The 17668-nt window shown below is 44.6% G+C and overlaps 1 protein-coding gene across 1 annotated transcript; it reads right to left on the bottom strand.

The window, feature by feature from the left end:
• Nucleotides 1-11293: 11293 nt before the first annotated feature.
• On the bottom strand, nt 11294-13298 carry LOC147711604 (uncharacterized). Its single transcript, XM_086920212.1, has 2 exons — nt 12792-13298; nt 11294-12516 (listed from the first exon to the last, which is right to left on the bottom strand). The coding sequence occupies exons 1-2, from the start codon at nt 13210-13212 to the stop codon at nt 11498-11500; spliced, it is 1440 nt and encodes a 479-aa protein (XP_086776338.1). The 5' UTR covers nt 13213-13298; the 3' UTR covers nt 11294-11497.
• Between the last annotated feature and the right edge of the window lie 4370 nt (nt 13299-17668).

Below are 17668 nucleotides of genomic sequence, written 5' to 3'. Positions count from 1 at the left end.
TAGTAACTTTTACCCCTACATTATCCAGCACTTACCCTACTATTACTCCCCTCTGGAGTTAGAATATTATTTTTAAACACCTACACTATTTCAAAAATATATATATATATATATTTTCAAATACATAAAAAAAATTAAATATAATAAATAAAATTAATTACATATTTATTAATTACATTTTTTTTAAAATTATATACTTACCTATACTTATGTTGTAATGGCATGCGTTGTAATAGCATCTGCGATGTAATGTCATGCGTTGTAAAGGCATTTGTTGTAAAGGATCCTGCGTTGTAAAATTTGCGTTGTAATGGTATGCGTTGGTAAAGTATGCGTTATAACGTCATACATCCGTTTACAGCACATTCAATGAGAAGAGTGGCTGCATCCACAGCCTTGTTTGCTGGAGAATTGCTTCTGGACATTTTGCAGAGCAGCAACGCGGTCAAATGTGCATACGTTCACCAAGCACTATTGTTTGGGCCCCTTGTGGAAGGCATATGCCGCTGTTGGACAGGCAGTATTACAGCACCTATTTCAGTAACATACAGAATGTTCTGTTATTATTCCATCTTAATTGTAATGCTATTGTAATATTGCTGAAATGTCTGTATTCAATGGTTTAATTTTTATTGTTTTCTACCTTTGAGAGTGGTGTTGGCTAATCTACAGCCATTTTTCCTTTAATACTGCTGACTAATCTGATTCAAGCATGTGAATCTCTGTAACATTCTATACTGGACAAAAAACAAGTTAATTACCTGTACACTGTGGTTCTCTAGTATCTCTTTCATAGATCCACATGCAACCCTCCTACCCCCCCTTTTGGCTCACCATTCTTACACCATATTTATATATCTAATTCCCTTTTACACTCATACTCAAAATCTAAGGTATGGTGGCTCTGCAGGGGAAGAGGGCTTCAGGGTCTTGTCTCTGACTGGTTGAAGTTTGGTTCTATTAAAACAATGTGAATTGGTTAACAATGTCAATTGCTTTCTCTGACTGTTAATGTACTTACATTGTGGTACTTGTTAAACTACCGTAGGACCCCCACCATGACATCGCGGAACATTCAAGCATGTGAATCTATGAGAGATATCAATACTGGAGAACATCAGTGCATAGGTAAGTAACTTGTTTTTTACAGAAGGGCAAGAGAGTTGAGCAGTTTAGCTCTACCACACTTTATTGTCCATACATTGCTCTATTGAACATTCACAGTGGGATTTTGAATGGTGTAATGAATATGCTTTACCACGTGTATGAATCAAACAATTTGGACTGGTGTCCTAATAGATTGTTATGGTTATAATTTAGGTACTCATAATTAACACAAGATTTTCTTAACCTGTTTATGTTGGGGTACACTTATGGACATTGACCTTTGTGCAAGCATATCATTTTGTTGTTGACTTGGGGCACATGTTTGTAAGTGCTGCCATCAATATTTCAAGAATGATGTAATGATGTTGGAAAACTGCATTTTGTTCTATTGTTTTTGGTAGTGAATTACAAAAGGATGAGAGAACTTTTTCATTCATTGTTATCATGCATTTATTTCCGGGGACTGACTGAATTTCACAATTGTTTCTTCTTTGGGTAATTACTGAAGCAAGTAGGCCAGGCTTGAATGGAGATGGCAGGGCTTCATGCCAAGAGCTGCCTGAGAATCACTTCTGCCCTCTGCTCCCCACCAACCGCCCCAACAAAAATAAGTTTGCAGCGGCTGCGGCAGATGTTCTGGATGTGTTTTCACATACCCTAATGGGGATTGTTGTCTATGAGCCTCAAAAGAAGAACTGAAAACCCACTCAGTGAGGGACTTTCCAACTCACCTTACTGCCACCATGTGACATTGTCTTTTCACTGGGTGACTGTGTGAAGGTAGCCAATATCTAATGATACACATGACGCACCATGTAAGCTGGCAGGTCTGTGGTAACTTGGCATGCACAGCTACAGTAACTGAGATAAACTGTATTGGTGATCAGGGGGGAGGGTCCGCCTTAACAGCATAGTGCCTGCCGTAGAGTCTCCCTCGCTACATCACTGTAAAGTAGAGCAAGCAGGCACGTAGGTAAGTTAATTACTTTTATTTTAAGATTATGAGAAGGAGAGCACAGGAACAGATCCTATGCAGAGGACTGCAATTTCCAACTGTCATCACCAACATTCTCTGTGGATCCCAACCCTGCGTGGCACTCTTTTGCCATAGAACCATGTCTACAAAACACCACAATCATGTGCAAATATTCAAATCCTGAAGTAGGCCTGTCAGAAGCTTTGTCGATGTCCAGGTAAGCTACCAGTACATGATGCCACCTAGTGGTAATTTACTTTACTTGACTTATCACAAAAATATCAGAAAAGCAGGGTAATTCTGCAAATGTATTCAGCAGTGACTGTGTGGGGCCCTGAAAAAAACGGGCCTTGGGCAAACTGCCCTGGCTGCCCCCTTTGTGGCAACCCTTTCCCGAAGAGATTACTTCTTCAAAGGACTTATTAATCTTTGTCTGAATTCAGGAAGCACAGAACAGGGCAAGTTGTTTTAATTACTAGCTTGGTATTGGGTCCACAATTGAGTTGATAGGTTTCAGTTGAAACCCCACTTTAAGGATTTGCTTCCAGGAAATTGGTTGCAAAGAAAAAGAATGCTTTCTTTCTTTAAATTGGGCAACCAAATGGCAGGGGCTAATCTACTCTTTGTAAGAATCAAGTCTGATGATTATACCACTTTTAAAGTTCCCTCTAAAGGAGAGAGATGCTTTTTGATTGTAGTAGCCAAAGTATGGATTAATTTTTAACGTAATTTGGGACTTGGGCTCACACTAGCTCACTTTAAAAATACTTGAAAGAGTATATGTTTCAAAAATTCCAGTGAAACCCTTCTTTTAGAGCAATGACCAGTGCCTAGAAGCCTGAAGTGTATGAAGCACTATATAAATGTAGAAGTAGTACTGTTAATAGTAGAGGTTGGCACTGTTTGATAGCTCATGCATGTGGCGTTTGGCCATGCTGTTTTCTCCTCCCCCCCCGCCCCATAACATTCCCCCAACCCCCCTTCCTTCCCTCTTCTCCCTGGCGTTCGGCCTGCTCTCTTTGGGGCATATTACCAACAACTAGCGAAAATTATCGCTAAATACGCTTAGCGACAATTTTTCTATCGCTAAGCATCGCCGGATTTTATCACTGAGATAACGTGCTATTAGCAACGTTTATCTCAAAAGCGATAACATTTCCGGCTATAGCGGCGAAATCCGTGAATATCGTTGAGAATACAGCGATATTCACGCATTATCGCTAACAGGGTCTTAGCCATTATATCCACCTCCCATTGGATATAATTACTAAGAACTGCTCTGAGCAGGCGTTAGTTTTTGGAGATATTTGCCCTTAGCGCAAATATTTCCATAGCTACGCCTGTCTTGCTAATAGGTAATAGCGATGTTAGCGACTGCTTTCAGTCGCTAACTGGGTGGGTACGCCCACTTTGCATGTCATTAGCGATAAACATCGCTGACATACAAAGCGGGCCCCAAACCGCTCTCTATCGCCTATAGCTGTTGTTAACTAATGTTAGCGACAGCTTGCTAATAGGGCCGAAAACGGCTGTTAAATCGGCGATAATTGCCTATTGCCCCCCTTGGTAATATGCCCCTTTATCCGGATACATATTCATCCCCCGAGCACCAACACACACCGCCTGCGTGGTGGTCACAATATAAAGGAATTCTTGGGATGCTAGAGTGTGCGCTCGACTAGCTGTCGTAGTTAGGCGGACTGCTATAGCACAGACGGTAGGTCATAGATGTAGGGCACACAACGGCGCAGGGATTCAGTGTAAGTGTTCCAGGCGGTGAGGTACATTGTTTAGAGTTGTATATTTGTCTTTATTTACTTACTCATGGTTTAAATCTTTATGCAAAGATAACATGCTAAGGACCCACAATTGGAGCCTGTAAAAGTTGTTGAAGCTGGAAATGTGGAAATGCGGAAATGCAGAACATCACAAATGTATTAGTTGTTTACACATAGATTCTATCAGTATGGTGACACACCCTCGTGTAAATGTACTGTATTTAGTGATTATCGTACCAATATTAATAAAAACAAAGTTAAACAAAAAAATAGTAGAGGTTGACACCAGTTGGTCAGAATTGCCACTTCTTTAAATGCTTAGATACAGGTGAAAGGTGTCCAGATAACATTTGAAAATTGTCTGTCGCTCCCTTGCACCCTGTTGCAGAATGTTTAATGAGCATTGATCCATTTGAGTTCGAAACGAATTCTTTTTTCTTAAAACATGCATAGCATACAGTAGACAGTGGACGACGTGGCAAATGTACGAATCCCATAATTACGAGTAACACTGCAGCCATTTAACCACAGAACTCCTGTCGCCCAGCTGATTTGCCCCAGGTTTACGTCAGGAAGGTAAATATTAGCCTCTACGTCTTTCATAATTTAAAAAAGAGCTTCTAACCCTTGCCTAGGTTTAATTAGCATTTTGTGTAGAGAGTTGGGGACTATCATTATACACCTTCAAAAATCCCTGCAGTTATCGCAGCTCTAGAGTAATAGGACTGAGGGAAAATCTCCTAAATGCATAGGGGTTAGACCAATTCACACGTCAAGATGTTTTGTATATTAACCTTTCACCATACTAACTGAAGGAGCTCAAAACACCAAGGAATTGATTTCAGCTTCCTGCGTGACCAGGAAGTTCAGGAGGTTGCAATGCCCCACCGGCTGGAAACCCGGCAGTGGTTTGATTTCAGAAGCTTGCAGGTCCACTGATCTATTTTGAAGAAATGTGGGGGCATATTATCAAGGGGGTTTATCTCCGCTTTTTTGGCTTTAAAATCCAAGAAAGCGGAGATAAAATTATCTCCCTATTACCTAGCTGTCTCTAACACCAGTTAGCGACAGCTAGTAGGAGATAGCGACCATCTTGGGCCCCACTTTGCATGTCAGTGATATTTATCACTAATGACATGCAAAGTGGGCTTGCCAAGATGTTAGTGACTGAAAACAGTCGCTAACATCGCTATCTCCTATTACCAACTTTTGGAGACATTCGCGTTAAGCGCGAATATCTCCAAAAGCTAACACCTGCATTGAGCAGTTCTTAGCCATGTTATCCAATGGGAGGGGGATAACATGGCTAAGAGCATTAGCTCAGTAATGCATGAATATCGCTGACTTTTCAGCGATATTCATGCATTGCGGCGATTTTTATCGCATTTGCGATAAACCTCGGTAATACCAAGGTTTATTTGCGGTAAAAATCGCCGCAGCTCAGCGGTAAATTTTTCCCGCTAACCAAGCAATAGCGATAATTATCGCTATTGCTTGGTAATATGCCCCGTGATCCTATGGACATTGGCCAATCACTGCTTTCCATTATCAGTTACAACGGAGTGAAAGATTGACATGGAAAGAGTGGTCTATCAAGGCAGGGATGAGTGCCTCAACATTTGTAACTACTCATGTATAAAATCAAAGGGAGGAACATTATCGATTTAAAGGGCAGCCTTTTAACTTTTATGTCTTATTTTCAAGCTACAATGCCCAAAATATAGAGGCACTGATAAGGCCTGAGAAGGAGAAGTGCCTACCTGAAGGTTATCTGTTCAGACCATTAACACTCTACGAGTCAAAGTACTGCGACCCCTGCAACACACTCCCGAGTTTCTAATCCGTTGAGAATGTTGACATATGCCTTTTACCTGTTGCTCCTGCCATTCAAGAATAGCTGCGTTAAATATTTACTGCCTTCTCTTAATGCAACAAAACAACTTCCAGATACAACTACATATACCAGTGAGAACGTACAGTTCAAGGTGACTTACACTCAATTTTAGATTGTATGAAACCAACGACTCAACAAGATCCTAATAGCCCTGCAATACCAAGGGCTTGCTTTCTTTGTTGGAATTTGAAAACAGACCTCAGAATAGTGGGTGTAACATTAGACCATTGTAATGTGTACCTGGGACCCTACTCCTATGAAATTCTACCATATTACCTGTATGTTATGTTATGTTATGTTATGTTATGTTATGTTATGTTATGTCATAGGGTATTTGTATAGCGCATTATCAACAAAAAGGTCTCTAAGCGCTGTCCGAGAGGAGCCCATGAGGTGAACGGAAAGTCAGGAGGGATGCTTTACGAGGAGCTCTCGGCTTCCATAAAGAGAACAGTTTTTAATCTCTTCCTGAATGTGAGCAGGTTGGATTCTTTGCGCAAACTTTACTGAAGTCTGTTCCAAACTGGCGGCATTGTGGTCGAAAAGGCTCTTCCCCCCATCGATGAATGCTTGAAACGTGGACATACCAGAAGGCATGCTTCTGTTGACCGCAGCCTCCTGCTAGGAACGTATATGGCCAGTCTATCCTTGATGTAGCTCGGGCTGAGCCATAGATGGCTTTGTGAACGATACAGAGACTTTTGAATTTGGATCTCTGTGATATCGGTAGCCAGTGTAAGACCTGCAACAACGAGGTGACATGGTACCTCCTGGTTTTTAAAAAAATTAATCTGGCTGCGTCATTCATAACGACTTGAAGCCTGGCCAAGGATTTTTTGGGCAGCCCGACATATAGGGAATTACAATAATCCAGGCGAGCCAGGATCAAGGCTGGGACCGCCAGCCGGATGGTTGAGAAAGACAGCAGCGAGGACAGTTTCCGAAGTTGTCGCAGCAGTCCCACACAGGTTCCTACCACTGCCGAGACCTGTTGGGACATTGACAGCATAGCGTCAATTTAGATAACAAGACTTTTTACTACGGACGCTGGTTCTGGGGACTGTCCCAGTTCACTAGGCCAAAACAGCTCATTCCAGGGGTTCGCTGCTGTAGTGACCGCCAGCACCTCTGTTTTATCCGGGTTCAATTTTAATGAATTCGCCGACATCCAGTTCACAGTAAATTTCAAGATGTCTTACATTCTCGCCTGTGATGTAGGCGACTGGTCAATTTGGATTAGAATTTGGGTATCATCTGCATAGTTATATACCCTACATTCCAACTGGTTTGGAGCTGTGACTAAAGGCAGTAAATAAGCATTAAAAAGCAAGGGGGACAATGCTGATCTCTGCGGTACTCCACATGCCAAGGTCAAAGGGTGAGATACCAGGTCTGTTAGTTGGACTCTTTGAGAGTGATCTCTGAGGAAGTAAGCTAGCCAAGCACTGGCTGTGCCCTGGATCCCTAGGTCAGCAATCCGCGACAAGAGTTGACCATGATTAAATGTGTCAAAAGCAGCGGATAGATCTAGTAGAACCGGAGCACACAGCTTTTTCCTATCTGCTCTCATTCTCATCTCATCCAGCATGGAAAGCATGACTAATTCCATGCTGTGATGCGGCCTAAAACCCGCCTGGTTGGGTTCGAGAAGATGATTGACCTCCAGGTGACTGGCAAGGGACTGCAGCACATGCTGTTCTAATATTTTTGCTAAGAATGGCAGCTGTGAGATCGGTCTGAAATTCTTCAGATCCTTCTCATATGCGCCTGGCTTGTTTAGTAACGGAATCACCCGAGCCTCCTTGAAATTTCTAGGGACCTGTCCAGTTTCCAATGAGTGATTGAGGAGAGAGAGCACCCTGTCCTTAATTCCTGGTAATGCCAATCTAAAAATCTTGGGGGGATAAGGATCAGCTGGAGAGCCTGATTTCACCCTCCCAGCTAGCATAGTCAGTTGTTCTTCTGTAAGAGTGGGGAATGAGGACAGAGTAACACCCACCGCTGGTGGGAGAACATTTGGCTCAATTGTGCAAGGAAAGGTTGGAGTGTGCTGGATTGCCACCAACAGATTGCTAATCTTTCCCGTAAAGAAAGTTTGAAATTTTTGGCAGTCTACTTGTGTGAAAGCTGGTTTTTGCACCCTCTCTTTCCAGAGTTCATTTAGGACCCTAAAGATCTCTTTCTGGGGATTAGCAGCTTCAGCAATCATAGCCTCATAAAATTCAGTTTTCTGGGCTAAAATAGCTTTTTTATATGCGGCAAAGTTTGTGGTGTAAGCTGCATGTGTGGTGGAGTCATAGGTTTTCCGCCATGCTCTTTCATACTGGCGAAGGGATTGTTTTTGTTGCCCAAGCGCATCATTAAACCAAGCGGTCACCTTGTTCTTGTCGGCCATTCTGACCTTACGAGCAGGTGCTAAAATCTCCACCGCCTCCTTAAGTTTTTGCATTAAGGCGGCACCTTCCGTATTTATGGTGCTACTCTTGGATAGGGAGTGGTTGGAATGAGACAAAATAGCCATCAAATCATTGGCGTTAACTTTGTTCCAACTGCGCCGCATGTTCCATTTCAATGGGACATTGGTAGTTTGCGCGGTGAAAGAGAGATGTCCTTGCAACAAGAAATGATCCGACCAGGAGCATGGGAAATGACCAGGGGGCCAGACAATGCAGGCGATGCCCAGATCAGGTCTAAGGTGTGCCCTTTCTCATGTGTGGGGCCAACCACCTATTGGTTCAGTCCCAACGCAGTTAGGGCCTCCTCCAGTTGTTGTGCTTGACCTTCCTTTGGGGTTATTTCCCAATGGAAGTGTTGTAAACGTATCTAGGACCCTAATTAAATATCCCCGATTTATGCCCTTATGTGGTTATAACCAATCATATCCTTATAAAGGCATAAGAATCCTATCCATATTTAGTAATAGCCAATGCAGTCCAAATACGGCAAGGCTACTTCCTTAGACTCCTAGAAAGTACGAGTTCTTTAAACAAACCAAACCTCCAGCAACCTGGGAATTCCCCATGCTTTTGTTTTGATTTGTCCTAGAACTCCTGCGAGTCCTGAAAGAACTGCCAGTTCCTAGTGACGGTTCCTATTGACATCTTATGTCCAATCTTACGTCAAACACGGCACCTTCCAGGTATTAATATACCAGCATTTGCCTTAAGAAACACACAGTGGTTTGGAGCAGAGCGGCTATCTACTTACCCAAAGCCCAGCTGATGCGAGTGCCGAAGGAAGCCGACCCTCCCATTTGACGCACTGAGAAAGACGCTGTCTTTTCTCCTGCCGAGAAAATCCAGTTCCAGTGTTTCCAGTCACCCTTGCGGGTTACCGGGAGATCGAGTCCTGAGAGCGAGATACAAGGCCTCCTTCATTCTATAACCAAGGTACGGAGCTGATTAGATCCTTAGAGAATTCTTGATTCAGATTCTTGGCAAAACTAACTTAACTTAAACTGCAACTCCCTTACTCCTTCCCACATACTAGGCTTAGGTTAGGTACACTGGGGTAGGCGTATTTAGAAGCACCAGTTGAGTACGTTTAGTCAACTTTTATCATTGTATGTAATCTTATATATTTTATCCGTTTTAAGTATCATATGGCTCAGAAACCATATCAATGCTTTTACAGTATTATTTCATAATACTCCTTTTACTGTACGCACTTTACTTTATGACAAGTATTGCAATTGTGGCAATTCACTTCTCTTGCATGAGAAAGAAGACTGCTCAATAAATAACACCTTTTATTGAAAACGCCTGTCTCTCTATTTCTCTGCACTCTGGTGAAACTAAGGGCCCGATGTAGGTAGGGCTTTACCGATCGGTATCGGCCGAAAATACCGATTTTTGGCCCTTACCGATCGGTAAACAGCCATCGAGATGTAGGGAACCAAAAACAGAACGAATCGGATAGAAAACCGAATCGGAATGTGTACCGAACGTGAAAGGATCCGATACGTACATACCGAAAATCGGATATGTAACGAATCGGAAAAACACCGATTCGGTGACAAAGACCGAATCGGTCCATGTACCGAATCGTTAGTGACACCGAATCGGAAAATCACCGATTCGGTCCCACTACCGATTCGTTAGTGACACCGAATCGGGAATTCACCGATTCGGTCCCACTACCGATTCGTTAGTGACACCGAATCGGGAAATCACCGATTCGGTCCATGTACCGATTCGGTAGAAATACCGATTCGGACATGAACCGAATCGGAAAACATGCCGATTCGTATGAATCTCCGATCGGGAAATTCCCCGATTCCAACAGTTGGGGAGATGTAGGGAGGCACAGAAACACCGAAATCGGCTCAAAATCGGTAGAATTCACTCGGTATTTACCATGGATTGCAATCAGGTGGTAACCAACTCCAACCCATATAAACAGTCCCAAAATGCATTGCAACTTGCAGGATGGCAGCTTTCTATGTCATTGCGAGGCGGCTACGGCTACAGCAGGAAGGACAGAGGGAATGGCTAAGAAATGAACAGGTCTACAGACAGAGGATAACCCTGTTCATGCTCACTGAGGCTGAGATCCTACAGAGATACAGGCTGGACTCTGACACCATACTTGAGCTCATCAGGGACCTTAAGCCATACTTGGACCACCACACCCCAAGGGCACACGCCATCCCTGCGCACGTCCAGGTGCTATGCAGCCTACACCTGGTAGCGTCTGGCAGCTATCAAAGTGGAGTAGCAGCAGCAGGAGGGGTGAGCCAGAGCAGCCTGTCAAGGTTCTTCCACATATTCCTTGACGCCATGATAGACAGGATGGACCAATACATCTCATTCCCTGCAACCCACGCAGAACTGCTACAAACCAAAGCGGACTTCTACCAGATGGCACACTTTCCCCAAGTCATCGGTTGCATAGATGGCACGCATATTCCGATTTGCCCACCAGCGGACACCGAATACATATACCGCAATCGGAAATCGACACACACCATCAACGTGCAGGTGATCTGCAATGCCAAGTGCACCATCACAGACCTGGTAGCAAAATTTCCAGGGAGTACCCATGACTCCTATATATTCCAACAGAGCGGCATATATGCACGGCTGATGGCTGGCGATTTTGGAGAAGGATACCTCCTAGGTGAGCCACATCATCAGACCCCCATAACACATGGTAGGTAGGTGTAATACATGTATGCATGTGTCTAATGTGACCCCTTTCTCTTCCAGGCGACAGTGCATATGCCCTCCGCTCATTCATACTCACCCCCTACCTCAACCCCTCCACACCCAGCCAAAGGAGGTATAACCGGGCCCACATACGCACCAGGAATGTTGTGGAACGGACCTTTGGCATCTGGAAAAGTAGATTCAGATGCCTGCACAAGAGTGGAGGTGCAAGGCAGTATACCCCCATCACCTGCTGCAAGATCATAGCTGTATGTGCAATGTTACACAACCTTGCGGTCAAGAAGGGCACTGAGGTGGAGTTGTCTGACTACGAGGACTATGACGACGACGAAGCTGTGCCACTGACACAGCCAGCTGGGGTGTGTACGCCATGTGATGGCAGATACAGACGTGAGGAGATCACTGAGAACTATTTCTGACTGAGTACAGATGCAAAGACAGCTAAATGTTGCTTGGAAAATAAAATTTTTAATAGTGATGCACCACAGTTACATCACTGAAGTGCATTAAAAAATGGAGTCTGTCAAAACAAATAAAGTCCAGGGTCCTGGTATGATCATCCCCCCTTGCCAGCCTATTTTTTGGCCCGCTTTCCAGACCCACTGGGGTGTCCCCCGGCCCCCTCCGAATGGCCTGCAGCATCAGCGGATCGCCTGGTGCTCCTCCTTGGCTCTGATGCAGCGCTGGCCGGGCTGCTGCGGCTGCTGCTGTCTCCAGCATCACCCAGGTCCAGGGCAGGATTGGAGGCGGCGTTTGAAATTAACATGGCCTCCATGGCCGTGGTGATTCTGGCCATCCCCCTGGTCAGCTCAGCCGTTTGCTGACTCTGCACCGACTCCTGATTTGCGCTTCGGATGCACAGCTGGGCGGTCGCCGATGCAAGGCGGGCCATGGCCCGGTTGAGCACCCGGGCATCCCTCCTGCGCGCAACCTCATGCTCCTCCTGCCTGGCAGAGGAGTGGGTGATGGCAGTGGTCAGCCTGCCCAACCCTGCTGCCACCTCCTTGTTGCTGTCCACAACAGCCTGGAACCCCTTCACCAACTCCCCCATCTGCAGGTTGTGCTGCAGGAGCTGGCGTTGGCAGGCCATGGTGGATCTGGCCTGTTGGCGCTGGATTTTGACCATCTGGCCCTCCAGGCCCAGGAACACACTGCCCTCCCGTGCTGGTGCAGCAGTGGTGGTGGTGGTGGTGGTGGCACGGCGTCTGGCACTGCTGCCTCCGGCCTGCTGAGTGGGCTGGGGTGCCACTGGTGGTGGTGTGGTGCTGGCCGGTCCCGGTGCCCCTGCTCCCAGGACAGGTAGGACGGGTGGCAAGGCCACGGTTGTGGCAGGAGCTGTTGTCGGCGGAATGGTCTGCCTTGTTGGGGAGTTGCATGGTGAAAATTGCAAGGGGGGTGAGCTGGGCAGTACTGGGGAGTGCACTGCCTGGAAATCAATCACCAGGACTCCCTCCATTCCAAGCCCTGTGGTGTCTCCTTCCTCATCCTCATCCTCCTCCTCCTGGCCAGGCTGGCTGGTGCTGGGCCCTGCCACTGCAGTAGTAGATGTCGAGGCTCCCTCTGCTGCCACAGTGGTGCTGCCTGATGGTGCCCCTAGGTACAAAGAAGCATTTGTAAACTGAGTGCCGATGTATTACAGGCAGTACAATTATGGCATTCCACATGTCCTTGCATCTCCTTACACCGTGTCACACTGTTTCCTGTCTTGTGATTCTGCACTGACATATCTGGCTAACTTCTGCTGACTACATGTACCATGATGCTTGTCTCTTGTATGTTGGTGGCAGTACAGTGCTGGTGTTTGCCTATGCATTGTGTCTAATGGGGAGGTGTCTGGTAGGGTGTGTCATGATGCGCATGCTTCTTACCTGTAGCTGTGGCCATCGCAGTGCTGTCCAGGGTCCCGATCCCTACGATGCTCGCCCTCTCGATGGTGCTGGAGACAATTTCCTCCAGCTCGGTGAGGGGTGGCGCCGGGTTCTGGCCTCCTCCGGTGTGTCCAGCCTGCCTCTGGATTTCGGCCAGCTTCCTCTTCGTGAGGCTGCGGAGGTCGTAGAACCTTTTCTTTAGTTCCTCAATGGACCTGGGGGTGACTCCAGCAGCATTGACCTTCTGTGCGATGTCGGTCCACAATCTCCTCTTCGTGCTGTCTGGCACGTTGAGGGACAGCCTGCCAAAGAGCTGGCGGTGCACCCTCACCACCTCCTCAACCAGCACCTGCAGTTCTGTGGTGGTGAATTTGGGCTTCCTCTTTTGGGAGGACTTCTGGCTTCCTGCCTGATCTGCCATTCTGCTGTTGTTCAGTCTGCAACCTCCTTCTCCCACTGCTGCTAACTGTGTGTTGGGCTCAGGCAGGCTTTCCAGTAACTTCTAGAAACTTCTTAATTGTCTGCACCTGCCAGGGTTGCCACTCCCTGTTTGGGTGGGGGAGGGGGAGCCACCTCATTGGCTGAATCGCCTATTGCCGAATCGGCTTTTACCGATTCGGTATTAGCCGAATCGGTAAAATCCGATTCGGTATTATCCGAATCGGTAAAAGCCGAATCGGTTCATGCAATGCATTCCTATGGGCTTTTTCGCCATGGGTCTATGATTGCCGATTCGGTTTTTACCGAATCGGCTTTTACCGAATCGGTATTCGCCGATTCGGAACTATCCGATTCGATGAGAGCCGATTCGGTGTTTTCCGATTCGTTGTTGGCCAAATCGGTAATTTCCGATTCGGAACGAGCTGAATCGGAACGTACCGATTCTCATTACCGATGCCGACCGATTCGGTTTTCATTCGGTATTTTTTTCCTACATATCGTTTTCCGATTTCAGAATACCGATTCGGCCCGCCTCGGTATTTTGAAATCGGAAAATCGCGTTTACCTACATCGGGCCCTAAGTATGCACAATTGACTGAGTGAAATAGCTATCTATTGTTTTCACACGACTCTGGAGATATACTCCTTATTCTGGAGGGAGCAAAGTTGTCATGCTTATGCGGTTGTCAGAAGCTAATCCCTTCTTGTCTAATCAGGGAAGTTAACTCCTCCCTGTTCATTCGAGAAAGTTTCTAGTGACCTCTGAGCTAGCTGGCATACCTAATTAAGTCAAACATATTCAGTAGAGACCTAGTCGACCTCAGTCCTACTTCTAAACTGCCGTTTATGTTATTCCAGTGCGCAGAGCCTATTGGGAATATAGGAACTACACTACATGGTGCCCAACGTTTGGTAAGGCGGTAATCTAACGCAAGATACTAGAGTAACTCAGTCGTGCTTTTTCACACAGACCCCTTTTCCCGTTAAAACTCCAATAGATGTCTGGAGTGGGTGAAAGGTTAATATGCGCCGAACCTTAGTAGGAAGAGATTCCTATGTATTAGTTTTCGGTATAGTCAACGTTGAAGGCTACAGTGTTTCAAAATATTGTGCACCTAATCTTTGTTTCCTCAAAACTTGCTCTGCAAGAAACTTTCATTAAACAATGTCAAATCACGGCAACAACAACGAAACAGGTGGAGCCGCAGCAGATGCGAATCAACCGGGTGCAGTCCTTACAGGGTTTAATAAAGATAACAACCCGGATGCAATAATCATTCCGGTCAATATAAGAAAAACCATAACTATAAAACTTATAGAAAATGGAGTAACATCAAGAGGTGGTACAGTCGTATTTGTGGTAGAGGCACATGAATTTCGGCAGACAGAAGTATTCTATTCCTGGATAAATTTTCCAGCAGCACATGCTGTAACACATGAGTTCCACTACTACAAAATAGCGGAAGCTCCAGAGGAATACTCTCCTTTCAAGGAAGTTGAAATTCCACTAACATACCAAGAGCACCTGCTCTGGTTTAATGGCGCCTTAAAACATCAAAATCACATTACCAGGCTCGGTCCACTAGGTAGACCAGGAGCCACATGGCCGGTTCTAGCCAGCTACACACCACACCCCGACATTGAAACAATGTCGGACAGAGAACTTTTAGTTCAGTTAAAACAACTAATTAAAATATATAGACAATTGGTCCAATATGTCATGCGGACTTCAACAGTCCAACCTGCAATTAAAATTCCACAAAACACCCCTCAACAGGGGAACACAAATAAAATTACACCTCAGAATATACAATCATGTCTGGTTAAAACACCTGCAAAACGGGAACAAATTCCATTCTGGTTAGCCCAAAAAATCACTCAGATAGAGGCAGTATTTCCTGATACTACCCCTCACGAAAAACACAGAATTCTGACTATCTGTCTCCCAATGGGGATCGCACCACATGTGGAGTACTGTGACACTTGGAGCATAGTTTTTGCTTCTATCTACACAAAAACACATGGTGTTCCGTCTATGGCGGTTATACCAGATGTACTAAGACAGATTCAAAATGAATACGGTCCAGAACCTGCTTTAACTCTGGGTATGAAATTACTGAAAGACTTTAAGCAGGTCTCGGCTATATTGTTAGCCAACATAAAAGGAGAAGCAGCATGTGTGGCGATCCGCCAAAAATTGAAAGAGGCGGATATAGCAGACCAACCTTTGGAACTTGCTAACATAATTAAAAAATACTATGAAGAATTAGGCAGAGATAGCTTGGGTGGTAAACCCATAAAACCCCAACTAATTGAAAATTCTGAAAAGACTTTCATTAAAAATAATCTCAATTCTCAAAAGAAGAAGTGGGAGGGTAATAAACAAACCTCTCCCAGAGAAAAACAGTTTCAGTCCAGAGGAGGTCTCCCCAACGAAGAAATAGATCTGCAGAAGGGGAGGCAAGTCTCTACAACGGGAGACCTCTGAAAAAAGATACAACCTTAGAAATAGGGACAATTTGAAAAAACCTGACAGATATCAAGATATTGATACACGTCCCTCTCGATCTTTTCAGACTTCCTCAAAGAAATCGGAAAGAAGAGGACTGTCAGAACACAAAGAAGAGCACTTCAAGTCCAAAGACAAGGAACCTGCTCATCAAAGTAAAAAATTGCAATATCCCAGAAAGAAGGTAGCCAGTATTAAAATAAAACATGCCGAGAATCCTGAGGACACAACTGAAAAACGGAGAGTGGGCCCAGACAATGCTAGACAGCGCAGCAGAAGTGACCATAGCTCGCAAGATCCTGATGAATCTTCTGGAGACAGTGGACACGAATGAATACATTCAAGTGGAAACTGCAGACACCCGAGTGAGCGTGCACCATAAACTGTACGAAGTAACATTACGTATAGAGGGAGATAAAACTAGGAAAATAAGAGGTCTCTTTTGGGAGAATCTATCTAAAGGCTATGATATCCTTCTAGCAGAAAGGGACTGGCCACCAGAGTTTGTCAGGGAGTGCCCACATGGCGAAGAAATGATTATGCCTGCCTTCTCAAATCACATTCCAATTCATAAAAAATACAAATTTGCAAGAAAATGGGCAGTGGCCCAGGCTCCTGCATTATATAAAAATCATGTAGGGTGGGATGAGGATTCTCCTCACCATAAAATCCAGTTAAAACAATCAACCTACTGCACAGAGGCAGTATCCTGTTAAGCAAGAAGCTAAAAAACAAGTAAAAGAAATTTTAGATCAACTTGAATATCAAGGGGTGATTGAAACATGCACCTCACAAATGAACAATCCTTTGCTTCCTGTCTCCAAGCCAGACGATTCATGTCGTCTAGTTTTGGACTACAGACACCTAAATTCCTTCTGAAAAACATTTGCAGTACAAAACTCACACAGTGCAACACTAATGAATAACATTGTGCGCAAGAAATATAAAATGACATTAGATATTTCAAATGGTTGCTTCTGTCAAAACATAGCACCTGAAAGCAGATATTTGACCGCTTTCTCCAGCATGGGGACCCAAAAACAATTTTGTCATCTCCCACATTCAAGAATAGCCCAGGATTATTTTCAGCCAGGGTAACAGAGTTACTACAAATTTATGATGATGAGGCATTATCCTATGTCGATGACATCGATCTTACAGACGATGACCTGGAGACTCACTTGAAAAGAGTGAACACCATAATACTTGGGTTCGCATCTGAAGGGTACAAATTTAACTTTAAAAAATAACGAATTGCCCATCTAACTGTCCTATTTTTAGGATATGAATTATCAAGTGAAGGCAAAAGCCTAGCAGACAACTTCTTAGAGAAGTGTGCAGTGCTCCAAGCTCCAAAAACGCTGAAAAACTTACAATCAATACTAGATTTCCTGAATTTCGGAAGAACATACATTCTAAATTATGCAGAGAGGGTTAAACCTCTCTACGAACTAATAAAACCTGATTTTAAACCAATTAATTGGACTCAAAAACATACAGAAATTTTAAGAACGTTACAGACAGACATGTTAACTAAAACAAAACTGCAAACACGCGCAAACGAACGCAACCTTGTAATCCGAGTCATCCCAGGAAGATGCAGATTCACATACCTGACCTCTAATGAGGGAGAAACGGTACCAATAGCTTACAAATCACACTTGTACACACAAGCTGAAATGAAATTCAGTTCTACTGAAAAAATTCTAACTGTGGTTCAAACTGCTGTAGCAAAAGAAAGAGCCCTCGCACAAGGTAAACGAATAATAATCGTTACACCGATGCCTGCCCTAGAAGCAGTAACAAGAGCAAGTATCTCCAATGCTAAAGCTTTACATCCGAGATGGATACAATTGGTTAATTCTCTTGCTGCACCCGACGTAGTATACAAATTTGATCCTAACTTAAAAACACAAGAATTTCTACA

Source organism: Lissotriton vulgaris, chromosome 5 (assembly GCF_964263255.1).
Source record: "Lissotriton vulgaris chromosome 5, aLisVul1.2, whole genome shotgun sequence".
NCBI classification, from domain to species: domain Eukaryota; kingdom Metazoa; phylum Chordata; class Amphibia; order Caudata; family Salamandridae; genus Lissotriton; species Lissotriton vulgaris.
The sequence above is the reverse complement of the archived record's forward strand: the minus strand, read 5'-3'. Positions and strand labels throughout refer to the sequence as shown.

Coding starts and splice junctions, on each gene's coding strand:
- LOC147711604 (XM_086920212.1), bottom strand. CDS start 13,212: ATGGCAGATCAGGCAGGAAGCCAGAAGTCCTCCCAAAAGAGGAAGCCC. Junction 12,517..12,791: donor TGCGATGGCCACAGCTACAG/GTAAGAAGCATG, acceptor CTTTGTACCTAG/GGGCACCATCAGGCAGCACC.